Below are 16,370 nucleotides of genomic sequence, written 5' to 3' on the forward strand. Positions count from 1 at the left end.
AGTAGCTGCAAGTTGTGCACTCAGTAATGACTGTCACTTATGCAGGGTTATTCACAAAAGGGAGAAGAGTTTGGAGAAGGCACGAGAAGTGAGCAATCTAGGACAACATAGCCGAATTGGAAAGTGAGCTGAATTGGAGAATTATTCCAAATCAGCTATTTTGGCCTAGATTGTTCATGTCTCCTGCCTTCTCCAAACTCTTCACCCTTTTGTGAATAACCCTGATAGAGTCACATGAAATAAACAGAGGGAGGTGTGTTTGCCAACTCTGACTTATTCAGTTGTGTCTGCATTCTTAAAAAAAAAGTGAAATTAGTTTATTAACATATACCCTCTTTACCAAATAAAAGGTAAAAACAAATCTGTAACAATAATACTATACACAAATGTGAAACACAGGTTGCTGTAATGTGTTATCATTTGTAACCTCTCATATTAAATAACAATTAATATTAATCATGGTAAAAAGCCATTTTAAATCACCTTGCATAGGAATGGATTCATTTATTTGTATCCACTTGCTCCAAACTTCCTTATCATCTGTACATGCTCCTTTCAAGTAAGTTCGAATTTTTATAACAATATCCTTCCCCAAATTAAATGCAGCACTGTACGTTTGTTGCTTTGTCCTAACTGACTTTGAAAAGGAATAAGAGACAAACGAGACATGAAAAATTAGGAAATATTCTAACCTTTCAGACAATATTTTCTGATTTAAAAATGATTGTGGGTAATCTATTGTTAATTTGCAAAAAAAATCTTGTAACCACCATGCAAAGAACGTAATCAATATTTCATGCAACGTGATATATCAGATAGCTGAAATTGTTTTCTCACATAGTACAAACAGCACTATGGTGGATTAGGATACAGCCAATTACGGTAGCTGCTTTGATTGTGCAGTCTGGGGGGGTTTAATATTACTACCAATAACCACCAATGCATGGGGGATTATTGCAACTACTTACACCGATACCGTGTTATAAACACACCACGAACATGTATACACCTCTGTAGTGTGTTCCCTCCCAGCATGATCTATGGGTGGAATCTAAACACCTTTGTAGTGTGTACACACCCAGCAGGTGTGTTGTGCAAAGCCAAGCATGAATTCCAAGGTGATGTTGTGTAAATTAGCTCTATGTTATGTTGCTTGCGTTGATGAATGCAGGAATGTAAATGCATGAGCTAACCATTTTTGTCTAAACTGTGAAGCAGCATTATATATGCATCATGTGCATGATTTTTCCATATATGGCATTAGTGGAAATAGGCTTTTAGATACTTTTTGGTTGATAAATATGTTTTGCTGTGTGTAAATCACACGCACCTGGTGTGTGCGTGTGTTTAGGTTAGTAAATCACCCCCAGGGAGTTACTATTGCAGACACTAATGAGGCTTTGTCTACTCCCACACTACAAACCATACACTGTGAAGTGACGCCCACTTTATTGGCCATGGGGCAATGTGCTATGTGCACCACATTTTCTTCTCAGTCCTTTCAAGGTGCCCCTGCTAACAATTCCAAATGTTGACAACTATGCATGATTTGATGGTTGACATGCTAAGTTCGGTCTCTCTGCATAAAGTTGCAGCTGTACTTACAGCTGCTGCTGTCTGCCCTCCCCCAGCCAATTCTGCTCCCACCCACAGCATGCATGATGTTTAATTGATTAAGACAGAAAATACTGTTGAGGTACGGGGGAGAAAAGGTACTAAAAAGTGATCTACCCCTTTTGCCAGATATGTTAGGTATGTCACTCAGCGAAATCCCTAATTTTGACCACAACTAGTGAGCACACCCATTAATTAAAATATAGAAATGTAACTAACACAGTCTCTAGGACATAAGAAACCATCAATTAGTTTAAATGTGCAGCATCTATCAAATACTAAAATATCAGTTTTGGGTTGGCTATCTATGCAAGTAGTAGACGACATGTAAAACTATAACTTAAATTGAGACGGGTTTTTCTGTTACATGCTGCTTTCACAATTAGTTCACTCTGCAAGGCTTTTCTATGTGCCTGCTTTTTTTTTTGCTGCAGGTTGTGTGCCAATCTAGGATCAGGTTCTGTGCAGATTAATTAACTCAATTTTGGCAATGACCATTGGCTAAAAAAGTATAAGTTTACAACCATATTTATTAAATGTTATCTTACCTTCCAACGTTGTTCGTTAGCATCGTAGTGTTGTAACTCATATCGTGCTGTACAATGACTGCTATTTAGTGAAACTGGAGGCTCCCATGTAATGTTCATTATTCCCAAATATCCAAGATCATCTACTCTAACGTTGGAAGGCGGGTGAACTAAAAGAGCAGTCAGAGGATGAACAATTTGTAATACTGGTTGTTCAATAATTATTTTAAGTTTAATGCTATGTATGCATGATAAATCATAATTTTCTTTCTTTTTTATATCTTAGTTTAAAATGACTCTGTTGCTTACAAAATGTTCTTCAAAACTAGAAGCTCATGGACAGACCTATAGACACTTACCGGTGGGAAGACATGGGGTGACAAGCGTATGTACATATGTACGCGTGTAGATAGGTGTGTAAGTTAACATACATGTGTGTATGTATGTACATATGCATGTTTTTGCCCCTATGGATGGGTCCACCATATAATGAAAAGTCTTCCTAAGTATAGTCCCAACAGACCCTTATCCTTTACTAACGATTTCCCTTACGATACACACATTTCTTATTTATCTATCATTACCTACTATTTCACCTCGTTTTGGTTGAATACATAGCCATATGAATTTTTATGCCCCAGATATCCAGTCTTTATCTATCGTAGGCACACACATATACATGACAATCTAGGCTGTGAGGTGACACCCCTAGATGACAATGCCATCGATATGCCGTCCTTGCGGACTTTTTCCTCATCCCTTCATCTCCCCTCCCACCATGTTTTATGATAGGCTTGCTCGGCTCGATCTATGCCTATTCTCCTAAGCACAGCCCCTAAGTGGGAGTGTCCTCTTAGACCCGACTCCTCCACCAATTACATTTATTTTGAACAACGGTTGACTCCTCCCAGCTGTCAGATTTAAATACTGGCAAGATATCCCGCCATTTCTACTGCACTTCTCACTTAGGCTTGACAAAGAGGCAGAGCCTCGAAACGCGTAGCCGCCATCATTGGACACTATCCTTGTCCATCTCTTTCATCCCCCTCGTTTTTGACATCCTCGAGATACCGCTCGCACAGACTCCTGGGGTCCGGCACTGACATCGCCTGATACTCGTGTAGCCGCGGCTCAGTCTGGCCAGCTGAGACCGCGTTGTTCAAACAATCACCCCTGACAGCTCTCAGACTGTTCTTCTGCATATTCTCCCGGCATCGTAAGACCAGCTCACATGCGATATGCTGACAACAGTAACGTGAGTGTTTTCTCTACAGTAGTGGCGCTTTTTCATTGTGTGATTTTATTTGTGTATTCACAGGGTTCCTCTCCCTGTTTTTGTCAGAGCCTGCACACTGTACCCCTTTGCACACGTTTTTATAGCCTATAAAGGTTTTTACCCAGCAGTGAGTGCGCTCTAGCCGTTTGTTGTATTTATTTGCTAGAAGCAGAGGAATACCCACTTTTTCTGCTGCCCATGCATCTAACACCACTTTAAGGCAGATTAATATCCTGCTAAAGTTTTTTCTGAGACTGATACTATTGGAAGTGTTGATCTCTTACTTACTTCCACCCACTACCGGATAAAGTAATCATGGAAAGTAAGCATTAGGAACCACGGAGGACTGCTGGAAAACCAGGATATCGACACTCCTGAAAGGATCTGTCCTGGAAGAAACTTCAGCCAGGGATTACTCAATATCAGACTGGCATTTGGCAGTGTGGGTAGCAGGAGAGACAAGTATTCCTATGATTCTTTAAAGGTACAGAATTTTAAATTACTTTTTGTAGTTGGCAGAGTTACTTATGACCAATTAAGATGATTAAATGAGGAGAGAATTGCCATTGGAACACTTTTTGATTCTAATGAATATTTCCATGCAGATGTTTGATCTGCAGTGCATCACATAATGTAGAAAAACGGGCAATCAGAATAATAAATTGAATGATTTGTAGAATATTGGACAGATTCAGGAGTATATTTTAAAACCTATATGATCATGCTAAACAGTGCAATGATAGTGACAAAAATATTTCCAGCTCCAGTAAACACGTGAAGCTGTTGGAGCAATAGAATTGTCAGAGGAACATACATTTTATTCTGATGCCCCTGCCCACTGGAACTGAACATTATCTAGATCATGGCCAATTTTTAGTGCCTACAACTGTATACTGTTTTAGCTTCGAGGCTGCTGTGTAATAATGTAAAAGGTGAGGCACGCTGATTAGATATAAAGATTACTACACCTGTGAAAAAGAAAATTTGCATTTACTTCCACTTTAACACAAAGCAGTTCACAATGGATCATTGACATGTTTTATCTTCAACTTAATGGTAAAAAGACTGATAATAGCTATTTGTTTTCCAGTGCTGCTTGCTGAAAAAAAAAAAGGAAACGTGTTATATGGCTGTTTAATGTTCATTGAGCAATTCTAGGGTGAACTTTCACTTTCCTTTAACTGCTATCCTCAGTAGGTCAAAGTGTCATTTGTCGTGAATGTATTTGCAAATGTTATCCTATGTTATTGGGTCATACATAAAAAAAATTTGAAAAAGTGTATGAGTCTTGCTAGGATGGATAAATAAAGAATAAAATAAGACTTTCCAACAAAAAGCTAGACTTTGGCTTCAGAAAGGGTCGTTTAAGGTCAACATAGCTTTTTAGATGCAACGAGAGGTGTGTAACCGCATACTTCAAAAGATGCTATAAAAATCTGCGACTGATCTTTATGGAACAAAAGAGTAATAATTCTGAGAGGCAAAAAAGGAAGTAAGAGGAAATCTCTCCAAAGCAAAGGAAAATCCTCTCTTAGACAGTTGTTACCTGAACAGCTATCAACATTGAGAGATTCCACTCCCCCCAGGACACAGTGAATGTCTTTGGAAAAGATGCAGACACAGCAATGAAAACTTGACAGGGGTTTGAACACTTACATCCATAACTGAAAATGGTTCTTGATTTACATACGTTAACATTTGCCTATAGGTACACTTTAGGAAGCAGGGGTGAAGGGTAGGAAGAAAGAAGGTTTAAAATTATAAATCAATGTAATACTTGCCATTCATCACTGATGTTGTTGCCCATTTTGCATTTACTATGAGGTATACCATAATGCCAGATAAGCATTGAAAGATTATACTTCTGACCATGTTATGTCCAGTTCTGCAGTTTTGATTCCACATGTCCCTTCAAACATCAGCACAATATTTATTAGAGAATTAATTGGAGGTAAATTGTACACAGATATTTAATTTCCAATCCATTTGGCAAATTCATATTAAATGTTCAAGATATATTTCAGTTTTAGGTAGATACCACTGAATGACCACCTCAACTTCTTAGGAATAGTGGTAAGATTCTGCACTGATTTCCTAGGTTTCCGCCATCTGCTATAAACCATTGCAAAACTAGTGCAGTGCAACTAAAGCCAAAACATGTTTTTGTTTTTTTTTGTCCAAGTCTGGGTCCCACCCTTTTTTCCTCTTATGTCATATTTTGTACTTGTTCTTTCTGAAATTTGTAACTCACCCCTGTCTTATTCACTTAATATGTGAGTGATTTATATATAAAGGATAATAATAATAGCAATGCCACTTTGACAAAGTACATAGTAACAACAATATTTAGATTGTTCTAGTTAAATGCTGTTGAAGGTTATTCATGTTATGTCAGTAAAGTACAAAGAAATGACTGCAGGCAATGGATTAATTGCTCATAATAACAAACTCCAGCATACACAGTGATTGAAGACGGCCTGCCCAATTTTATATCACTTTAATATCTTATTCATCAATCAATGTTAAGCAAGTTATTGACTTTCCCCAGAATTCTTAACAGGCCTAAAATATTTGTTTTAATCATCACCTCCTCTTGCCAAAAAAACAACTGTCAGGATTCTGGGATGAACAGAAAGACTAAAAGTGTCTATTTGTTCTTTCAATCCTCTTTTTTAAACCACTTTGTTCTTCATTGGCCTTCATTCAAAATGTCCTATTTCTCCTCCATGCTACAAGCTTTACATTACATATCAGCCTCTCCACTCTTCTATCTAAAAACAAAAGTTCAAACACTTTTGTTTTTAATATAGATAGAGTGGGGAGGGGTTAGAACTTCTGTTCGGTCTTCTGTGTTTTTTATTGCGGTGGATGTAGTTGAGGAGCACCGTGCAGGAATAGAAGGTCTTGGAAAGCCCAGCCACTTGGAGAACAATGATCATTTTATTAGTGGATGGTATAAAACACAGCCAACACATTTCAGGGGATTGGGGCTCACCCTTTTTCAGAGCTTTAATACTGTTAGATTTGTTGTTGTGGGCATTGCAGTCTGTAGCGTAATATGTTATCTATGTCCCCACTAGGGAGTCAGTGAGGTTGATTTACTAAAGACAAGTAGGATCCAAACGAAGTCCGGTAGTGCCAAAACGCGTAGGGCGGAGTCAGCAGGTGGAGATCAGGACATTGAGTGTGCAGCATTTGATATGCTTGTCTCTCAGCTTCTTTCTGCTGGGACAAGGTAATTGCATATTCGGCATATATGACAGCAAGATGGAGGACATTTGGAGTATAAGGCACTTTTTTAATCTTTATGTGAGCAGTTTTTAATAAAGTCTTGTATGGTTTTCAAACAGGTTCACGCTATGGTTGTGTTCACTTCTATTTAACATCCGCTGTGGGAAACAGCTGTTTAACCCTTGGAGGGAAGGGAGAAGTTTAACCCTCGTGGAGAAGGAAGAAGACTCCACCAAAGATAGATGAGAATATTCACTGTGTGGATCTTAAAAGTGTTTGAAGACCTATCTCTGGGTCAAATTTTAAGGTGAGCATCTCACTCTGAGGGGGTACACAGAGGTGCAATTCCTGGGAGTGAAATAGGATTTGGTCTACAGTTCTACACAATTTCAAGATTGGATGTTTCAATTTTTTTTGCACTTATGTTTCTATAGACTTTACAATGTTGGGCATTCTTTTACACCAGTGTGTATTTTCACATTGATATTGAACACCTTTTTACACTGCATGAATGTTTATATGAGTCATAATATTTGGATGCTTATATTTTAGTGAAATTTCTCAAATTGTTGTGGCTATCACTTGGGATCAATATCCATGCATGTGAGATTTACTATAAGCACGACACATATATCAACATAAAGACAAATAGGCTGTTTACTTACTGCAAGGGAATTTCCACTTTGTAATGGAAGTTTCCCCTGAGTTTAGTGAATGAGGTGAAGCTCTGCTGACTTCCATCATCCAATTATGTACAAGAAATAATACTGCTTTTGTATTGTTATGGCTCTTGATTGGGCATTCTTTGGGCATTTTTCGATTGGGCATTGAAATATCACCTTGTTCACCATGCTAAGGGAAAATATTCCTGCAAAGTACAACTTCCCTTTAAAAGTGGACAGCCTATTTGCCTTTAGTAAATCAATCCCACTCTGTCTATTGATCCTTGTGACCTTTGTTCTTATTATCAATGGTATTAGGACAGTAAGTAGGGTTTCTGTCTGTGTCCCCGCTAATAAGACTCACGGGTCTATTCACTAAGCTGCCATAGGCAGCCGAGTGAATAACTGACCCGAAGTGAAGTGAGCCATGCGGCCGGGAGCCGCTATCTAATAGTGGGAGACTCCCAGAGCGTCCGGGAGAGTTGGGCTGTCTGGAGATCAGTGTCCCTGGTTACCTGGTAACCAAGGACGCTGATCTGTCTGTGCAAGTGACCGGAGCCAGCCGTGAGATGACGGCTGGCTCCGCGCAGCAGTCAGTAGCAGGCTGTCGGCCGGCCTTTCGGCCAGCTTCGCCTTTCGGCCAGCTTCGCCTTTCACCTCGGCTCAGTAGAGCCGAAGCACATGCTCTTGGCTCGACTGAGCCGCTCGGCCAACTCCGGGAGCTGTACGGGCTATAGTGAATAGAATAGTGAATATATATAGTGAACCAAAGGGGTCCTGGGGCCGAAGCTAGCCGAAGGATCAGCCGAAGCTACGGCTAGATCCTTCGGCAGCTTAGTGAATAGGCCCCTCAATCTTCCTGTTTTTCCTGCATTGGGACTGCAAGTAAGGGAAAAGACTACATTTTAGCTGTCAAAACAAGAATAAAGGGGAGACCTTCCAATAGACATTAGATAAGAGATTTCTCCTTACTTCCTTTTCTGTTCACAGGACAGAAAAATGAAGGGAATTTTTCCCAATAGGACACAGATGGCAAAATAAACCCTGACAGGAGTCCTAATCATTTCATGGCAAAAGGAAATAGAAAAGCCTAGCTGGAAAAGAACATTAGCTGTCAAGGTAAGCTGGATCTATCGGAAATGGAAAACACAAGAATTTGTATTTTATTGGGCAAAAAAATTGGGCAGAAAATGTTAATGTGAATCAAAGTAATGATGAAAGTGATGAAAAATAGACTGATCACTTTTTTTTAAACTACTGGACTGATACTGACTATTTTTATTTTTTTTACCTTTTGTTTTTTCAGATTTTTATTGCCAGTGATGAAACATAGGAACATATCGGTGCTTGCTTTAGTTGCTATATGTATGTCGGGCAGTATAATTTGCCATATTACTGCTGCAGAAAAGACAATTCAGTATAAGTCAGTAGGTGGTTAAATTGTTTTCAGGAAAAGTCTATTCTCAGAGATCTATCCAAATATTTTGAGTGAGATGTGCGAGGCGGTAAAGTACAAGTGCTACGTGATTATGTCCAGTATACTTGTGGAATTAGCAAATATAGCTGTGCCAGGGGTAGCCACTGGACTGTAAGATAAATGCCCAGTTGCTTATCCACAAAAATATTCATACAAATCCAAACTAGGTCTACAGGCACTCAGGCACTCACAGGTCTTGCAGCCAAAGATTAACTGAGCTGCGTTTAAACGTTGACAATAAAATGCTGATGTTTTGGCTTATCTCCACTGCAAGACCCGTAAGGGCCTCTATACCTACTTACCTACCTACTATATATATACATATACAGTTGGGCAAAAAAGTATTTAAACCTGTCAGGATAAAAATATGAAAAATATGGGAGAGGTTTTGCTGACTTATTTTCATAGGTGCAAGTGCAGGTGCCTGTCATCCTGATCCTTTCCCCTTTCTATTTAGGGATCCACTGACATGGAACACGTATGTGAATGTCGGGATTCAGGACATGCTTATTCTGGGTCAGAGACTCACGAAGTGTCAAAGCTGAACTTCAGGCAGATATACTGTATACACAGATTATTAAAGCTTTGTAATCAGGGGCTTAGCTACAGATCATGGGGCCCCATAGCAAAAATGTGATGGGGGCCCCATGATAAACTCTCTCTGAGCTGCGGCTAATGACCCAAAGATCCCAAAGACTTCTCTTGTCCATCTGACATAAGTTTTCCTACACTGTAGATTTTACAGAGGATTAGGGTTGTCATCAAACGCTCCAACCAGTACTGTGTTATCTTTACATGTTCTATGTTTAATTTGTCTCAACAACCTATTGGTGCCCCCTTCCACCAAGAGGCCCCATAGCAGCCACCTGGGCTGCTATGTTTATAGTTGTGCCACTGTTTGTAATAATTAATAAAAACATCAAATTATTATTTTTTAAATGCAAACAATGCAAATACCTGAATTTTAACTGGTATCAATCTCTTGCAATACCATGTATACCAGGGCTCAGTCTGGGAAAGGAAGCAGTGCAAGGAGCCAATAAGTTGTACTGAAGGGCTTACATGACAAATGCTGATAAGAGGAGAGGTTAGACTGACAGGGAGATGAGCTCATCAGTCTCCTGATTCTCATTACATTGTCCAGTCACAGGCCGTAGAGCAAGACCAGTAAGTGTTACTTAATTGCTGTTGAGATAAATCTCCTGTCCTGTCAGAAAGGATTAAGCTGTGTGGCAGATTTGTGTAATTCTCAGAACTGCATGGACAGAAATACAATTATTTTTGCAGTTAAAACACCTCCTTTAGATATATTGCATTTGTACATTAAGCTGTTGGCCTGGAGTTCAGCTTTAAATGAAAGATTTCCCCCATGAAATCCTTCAAAAAGACAAGCAAAAAAAAAACCAATGTGAACAATACAATTTAATTAAGCAATTTTCAGGATTTCAGTAGATACTTCCAGGATATAAAGTATATAATGAAAAAAGCTATATGACAGAATTATGTACACCAGGGGAGTAAATGAAATAATTCGGTATTTTTCTCTTGAAAACATTCCAGGCCCAAGCACTCCACAACTGTGATAAACTATGCAGGAAACCTCCATCTGATCTGACTTCTCAGAATCACTGCAGGACATGGTCTTTATAAATGTAATCTGTGAATTGTTAACCAGTTGTCAAATACTACAGACACACAGAAATGTGCCATTAGCTGATAAAGCACATTGACACACAGAAATGTGCCATTAGCTGATAAAGCACATTGACGCATATTTATTTTACAATACCCTTTTCTTATCGTCTACATTTACCCCAATTCAGCATCACAATTGGCATGATTTACTAGTTAAGAATTTTAATTTTAAAAAATGATGCAACTTTTCGCTTCAGTTATCCAATCATGTGAAAATCATCTGCACATAATTGGGTATTCAAAATTAACAGGAACTTGCTTTTCACATAATTGGATAATTGAAGTGAATATTCACACACCTTTTTGAGTACAGATATTTAGCTCCTTTAGTAAATCAGCCTAACTATCTCCGGACATGCCCTTGTGTCTTTCCAATGAATTGTTTGTGGAGATATGACTCTTTCATTCCTCAACCTAGAAGTGTAGTTTCCTACATCACATCAGAGCCGTACCTAGCTCCTTTTGCTCCTGAGGCAAGAACAGAAAATTGTGCCCCCCCAACAGACGTTTGTGGTATGTGATGTCATGTGCCCCGCCTCCAGGATGGTGGCACGCATGTGCAGAATGTGCTGGTGGCCAAATCAAAAATAGCATAAAAAATTGTTTCCTCTGACGAAACTAATGAAAACATTTTAAGTTTCCATTCATTTCGTCTGAAACAAATTTTTAGTCTTTGCACATGTCTAGTAATATGTGTGCATGAGTTTGTGGGGTGTGCTTTTTTTTATTTATTGTTTTTTTTTACTGTTGGGGGGGGGCCTTGGGGAAATATCAGGGATCTAAACAGACCCCTGACATTGCCCTTTTGAAATAGAAAGATATTGAGGACACAGAGTCCTCTGCCCATACAGATGGGGGAGAGCAGCAGGGATCTGAGGAGAAGCTGGAGCCTGTGCCGCTCCTCTTTTCCCTGCCGAGCCGCAGCTGTGTTGGCTGCCAGGCACTCCTGTTGCTAATGGTGTCCTGTGCTCGCCATGGCAAGAGAAGCAAGGGGGTGCAGCCAGGCCGACCCTTGCTGTGCACCCCCTCAGCTGTGCCTGAGGCAAGTGCCTCACTTGCCCCATAGTAGCTACAGCCTTGCATCACTTCTTCTATTCCCCAGGTCAGCAGACTTCTGGCAAATACCATTGCCCTCTAATCACCCACCTTAGTATCATAATGTCCATGGAAATGCCCCAGTGCCCTCATCCATTGCTCAGCAGAACAGTGACCCTAGAAATGTCCTTTGCATCTACATATTTTTTTTTTAACAATAGATCTTTATTAAGGTTTTATAGAGTACATATTTGCATCTACATATTGCTCAGCAGCTGATTGTACCTAGATCAATATCCCGTTGCAGTAATGTGTCTCTCACTCTCCCTATCTTGACTGAACTATCCTAGAGCTGCTTAGGGATGTCATTTTTACTAGACTTTCCACTAAAGAAAATAACCAGATAGGATGCTTATTCAATAGGACAGTGCAGGGCATTGAATATGTTCAAGCTGTAATAACCCATACCTTGCTGGTCTGACTGAGGTCTGATTAGTTGCTATGGGTTACCCATCTTTGCACATCTTTGAAAGTATCACCAATCAGCAGGAATCTGTAACCGTTGCTGAATAGTCAGCTGCCAAAGATATGTAACCAAAGGGCAGAGATCAGGGACTGTACCAATGTTAGATAAGGACAGGCTTCTTCTTGCAGCAACTGATCAGTGTAGTAGTGTATACTGCCCAATTTTCTGAGATGTGACAGAGGGACACCTTCCAGCACAATGTATTTAGGCAATGGATGCACCCTTTCTATGCCCCCTGTTATGAGGACCATCAAGAATTTATATGGCAAAAATGATTAGTAAAAATAATAGTTTTTTTCACTATTACTTTTTCCTTTATATTGGCTTATCCAAATAGCAAACAAGATAATTAAGAGATAAGATTAATGTGTTAGTGCAGAAAAACACAAGAAATGCACCGATACCATTTTTTCAGTATTGAGTATGAGTACCGATATATTGTTTTCGGTACTTGTTGATACAGAGTACTGAGTACCGTTGCTGTATGCCCAGATTATAAGGAAGTCATGACTGGTCACCCTGATTGCCGGTGATTTAGATAAACAGATATTTTTTTATATTAATATGCATCCATTTCAGAACCCTTTCCACTCTTGTGTTTAAAAAAAATACATGAGTTTTTTTGTGCATTCATTTTGCATCCAGTGTGCATACATTTTGCATGCTGTCACAATTGTAGTATTGTCAACTTGCTGTTCTAGTCTTTTGATGAATGTTGGGCTGCCTATCTAACAGGCTAGTGGATGGAAAACACATTGCAGGTTGACAACACTTCTGCTAATTGCAAGGTAATGCAAGGAAATTATGTTACTGGCTGAATTTACATGTTTTCTATGGTCAGAGGGAAAAAGTGCAACAGATTCCTCCATTTACACTAAATTGTGTGGATGGAGGAATCTCTCCCCGGTGCCAAGCTTCAGTATCTTGCTAGTCAGCCCCACTGGCTCTCAAAACAGCTGAACAATCTGATTGGATGCAGGCATTGTTCAGGTATTTTGACCGCCAGCGGGGCCAACTAGCAAGATACTGAATCTTGGCCCAGTGGGAGATTCCTTCATCCACAAAGTTTAGCGTAGATGGAGGATTCTGTTGGACTTTTTCCCTCTGACCATAGAAAATATGCAGATAATCTATAGGTGTATGGCCAGTTTTAGAAATCTGCTTAAGAAATATGTATACAGTTAGACATAATGCCAAATATACAGGAGAAGACTTTAGAAAATAGTTTTTGGGTTAATATACATTTTAATAACATAACAAGAGTAACAGGATTTTATTTTCTCCCTAATTATTCCTATAAATTATAATTATACATATTTACTGAAATGTTCAAGCAGATGAACACTGTCCAAGTTCCCCCATTAAAAAATAAGCATAATTTGCTTAACTATATGTGAAGACCAGACTTTTTTTTCATTTTTGGATTAAAGCAGAACTCCAGTTAAAACTGTTCTTAACCCGGGCTACCCCCGCACTGCAAAGGTTAAGTGCTCATTTTTGTCTAGGTGCTAAAAAAAAAAAAGTTTAATCACGGACCAGGCCGGCTGTTGCAGTGCTCCCTCCAGCCTGTCTCCTCCTCCACTGCAGTGATAGAATGTCTCTTGGAGTCCTCACGTCCTATACACTGTGTATAGAACATAATGGCTCACAAGACCTTAGACTGCTGCAGTGGAGGGAGAGAGAGGCTGAAAGGCTGGGCACACACCTTACAACCATCGCAAGACTTTTGTCTTGCGATGGTTGTAAGGTACTTAAAAAAAACGTACGATCTGCCTATCTTGCATAGGCAGATCGTACTTGCAATGACCGCAAGCCACGCCCCCTGAGGGGCGGGCTTCCGATGACCGCAATGCCGAACGGGCAGTGTGCGCTTGCGCACACTGGCCCGTCCGGCTTTTTTCTTACGAACATGCTACAGAACCGCCGAACATCGTACGATGCTCGGCGGGTTTTGAAACATGTTCGTAAGTTTAAAGTCGTGCAACCTTACAGTAGTAGAGGTCGCACGGCTTTCACACACCTTACGATAATTGTACGATCGCGGGATTTGTAAGGTGTGTGGGGAACTTTTAGAGTAAGCTGGCTTCATGGCTCAGGTATAGTTTATTTTAGCACCTAAATTCTGCTTTAAGTAGAAAAGGGTAATAACCTCTTTCAAGTTTTTATTGCTCTCTAGGGCTCCATTAAATACAGGAAGTGACTGAAAATCTCTAACAGCGATAATGACAGAATTTTTTTTTCAGGAGCGCAGGGGAAGGCTAGAACCTTTGTCAGGATTTATGGATGTATTTGTCCCTATTGCTGATTATCGTTGCTTCCTGTCTGGTAAAAGTGTGGTCAAAAGAAAAGAAAACTCTCTAAAGAAGCCCCAGATAACAGTAAAAATGGATCTAATCCTTTTAACTCTATCTATATTAAAAAAAAAATGTCTGGACATTCACTGTAAAGAAAAAAACATTGCGGACCTTGTTCTGCAGGCTGCCTGGCCATGTTTGGCTTCAATGCTTTCTAAGTCACTAACCTTCAACATGTACGCAGCATAATAAGTCATAATAACGTCAGAGCTCTGCATCCTTACCCAAGGTCGCATACAATGTAAGTATTTAATCCACTGAATTAATATAACAAATTCAGAAGAAGGTCGGCAATGGCAGCTCACATTTCTGTAAAGATGTTTTTTTTAAGATAGCCTATAAAAGCATAAGTATATTCAGTCTGAAACTGATCATTCTCAGAAACTGCTCTGCATACATGGGGAGGGGGTAAGTAAGAAATGGTGAAATACCAGAGAAAATGAAAAGCAAAAACATGCATTAAAATGAAAACAAATGTAACACAGCATTTTAGCTTATCCTCTAAGGTTTTGGAAAGATTCTTTTTAAATTGAAATAATTAAATGCATAAATGTATTATATTTTCACAATAGATGGTTGCTGTATTTGTAAGGACTACCTGATAAAAGACATCATTGTACAAGATCAAAAATATTTATGGCATTTACACATTACAAGGCATTCAAGGAAGTATAACTGGCTCTACCATACATCTGAAATGAATAATGATATCTGAAAAGATTCTTTTACTTTTATCCTACATGTGTGTTTTTTTAATAGAAAGTAAAACAACAAAAAAAAGCTTCACATCAACAAACATATTTTTATTTCTCTACCAATATTTACTTTGCAAAGTCTTGTCAGCAGATTATAATATCCCTTATAAACCAAATAGCTGAATAACACTCACCTAGTGCTGGTTGGATCAGCCTCCTCTGTGTGCCTCTTGCTGCTGTCAGTGTACACTTGTAGTAGAGATTTATGTATACATAGGGAGAGGTGTGGTCAGAGGAGGGCAGCAAATGCCAATAGCTTACTCCCAATTGAACATAAACTATAACATCATTATTACACATTTTTATGAGTCATGACTTAATTTTTTACCATCCATGTGCTCATCAGGAAGTAGTATAATTCCCTTTCATTGCTTAGAAAAACTGACAGAGAACTACCGTGAAAAAAAAAACATGTGTGATTCTTCATTTAAAATTAAATATATTGTTCATTTTCCGGGAGCACATCTTTTGAGTTAACCGTTTACCGATGACGTAACACACAGATTTGGCAGCACAGTATTGAAGTGTTTATCTAAACATGACCCTGTTACCAAAATAGCTTGCAGAATACATATGTTATCCAAAAAGAAGAATATAAATTATTACCTCTCCTGCTGCTTGCACTGCCAAAAGCTGCTACGTTCCTGAGGAATCGTCTCCCAAAGTCTGCTGGGAAACCAACACCTTCAAGAGTGTGGACCTCTTTTATCCCCTGCAGCAGTCAGTGGTTCCTCCCACTGACCTTCACATCACTTCAAGACCCAATAGCGATGAGGAACCAGTGAGAGATGCAGGGGACACAGGAGATTGACACTGCTGGAAGTGTCAGCTTCCTGAACAGACGTCAGGGGATGCTTCCTAAGCAACAGAGTGGCATGTGCAGCAGGAAATGTGAGAATTTACACTCTTCTTTTCAGGTAATTCAAATCATCTCTGAATTGGTGCTGGCACTGTCCTTCCTTCTGGAGGGTGGCTACTTTTATTCCGCATGGTCCCTGTGTATGTTATAAAGTAGTGACCGCTCCAAGCCCACTCCCGTGACGGACTACAATCTCAATACAATAAAATAAACATGAGATTGTAGTTCATCATGGGAGTGAGCTTGAAGCGGTAACTACTTTACAACACACACAGGGACCATGGGGAACAAGAGTAGCCACCCTCCAGAAGTAAGAACAGTGTCACCACTGATTCTGAGATGATTTGAGGATCTACAGC

General features: G+C 39.5%; 1 protein-coding gene across 1 annotated transcript in view; it reads right to left on the reverse strand.

Annotated features, from left to right (window-relative positions):
* LOC108787210 (interleukin-13 receptor subunit alpha-2-like) overlaps positions 1-15,322 on the reverse strand; it is a 29,175-nt gene extending 13,853 nt beyond the window's left edge. Inside the window, exons 1-4 of the mRNA XM_018556701.1 lie at positions 15,287-15,322; positions 5,199-5,326; positions 2,163-2,311; positions 484-637 (exon numbers count right to left, since the gene is read on the reverse strand). Of these exons, the coding sequence (XP_018412203.1) occupies positions 484-637; positions 2,163-2,311; positions 5,199-5,322 (427 nt within the window). The 5' untranslated portion in view covers positions 5,323-5,326; positions 15,287-15,322. The remainder of the gene's footprint in view (positions 1-483; positions 638-2,162; positions 2,312-5,198; positions 5,327-15,286) is intronic.
* Positions 15,323-16,370: the final 1,048 nt, after the last annotated feature.

Source organism: Nanorana parkeri, unplaced genomic scaffold (genome assembly GCF_000935625.1).
Source record: "Nanorana parkeri isolate BGI_ZX_2015 unplaced genomic scaffold, ASM93562v1 scaffold248, whole genome shotgun sequence".
Taxonomy (NCBI): Eukaryota; Metazoa; Chordata; class Amphibia; order Anura; family Dicroglossidae; genus Nanorana; species Nanorana parkeri.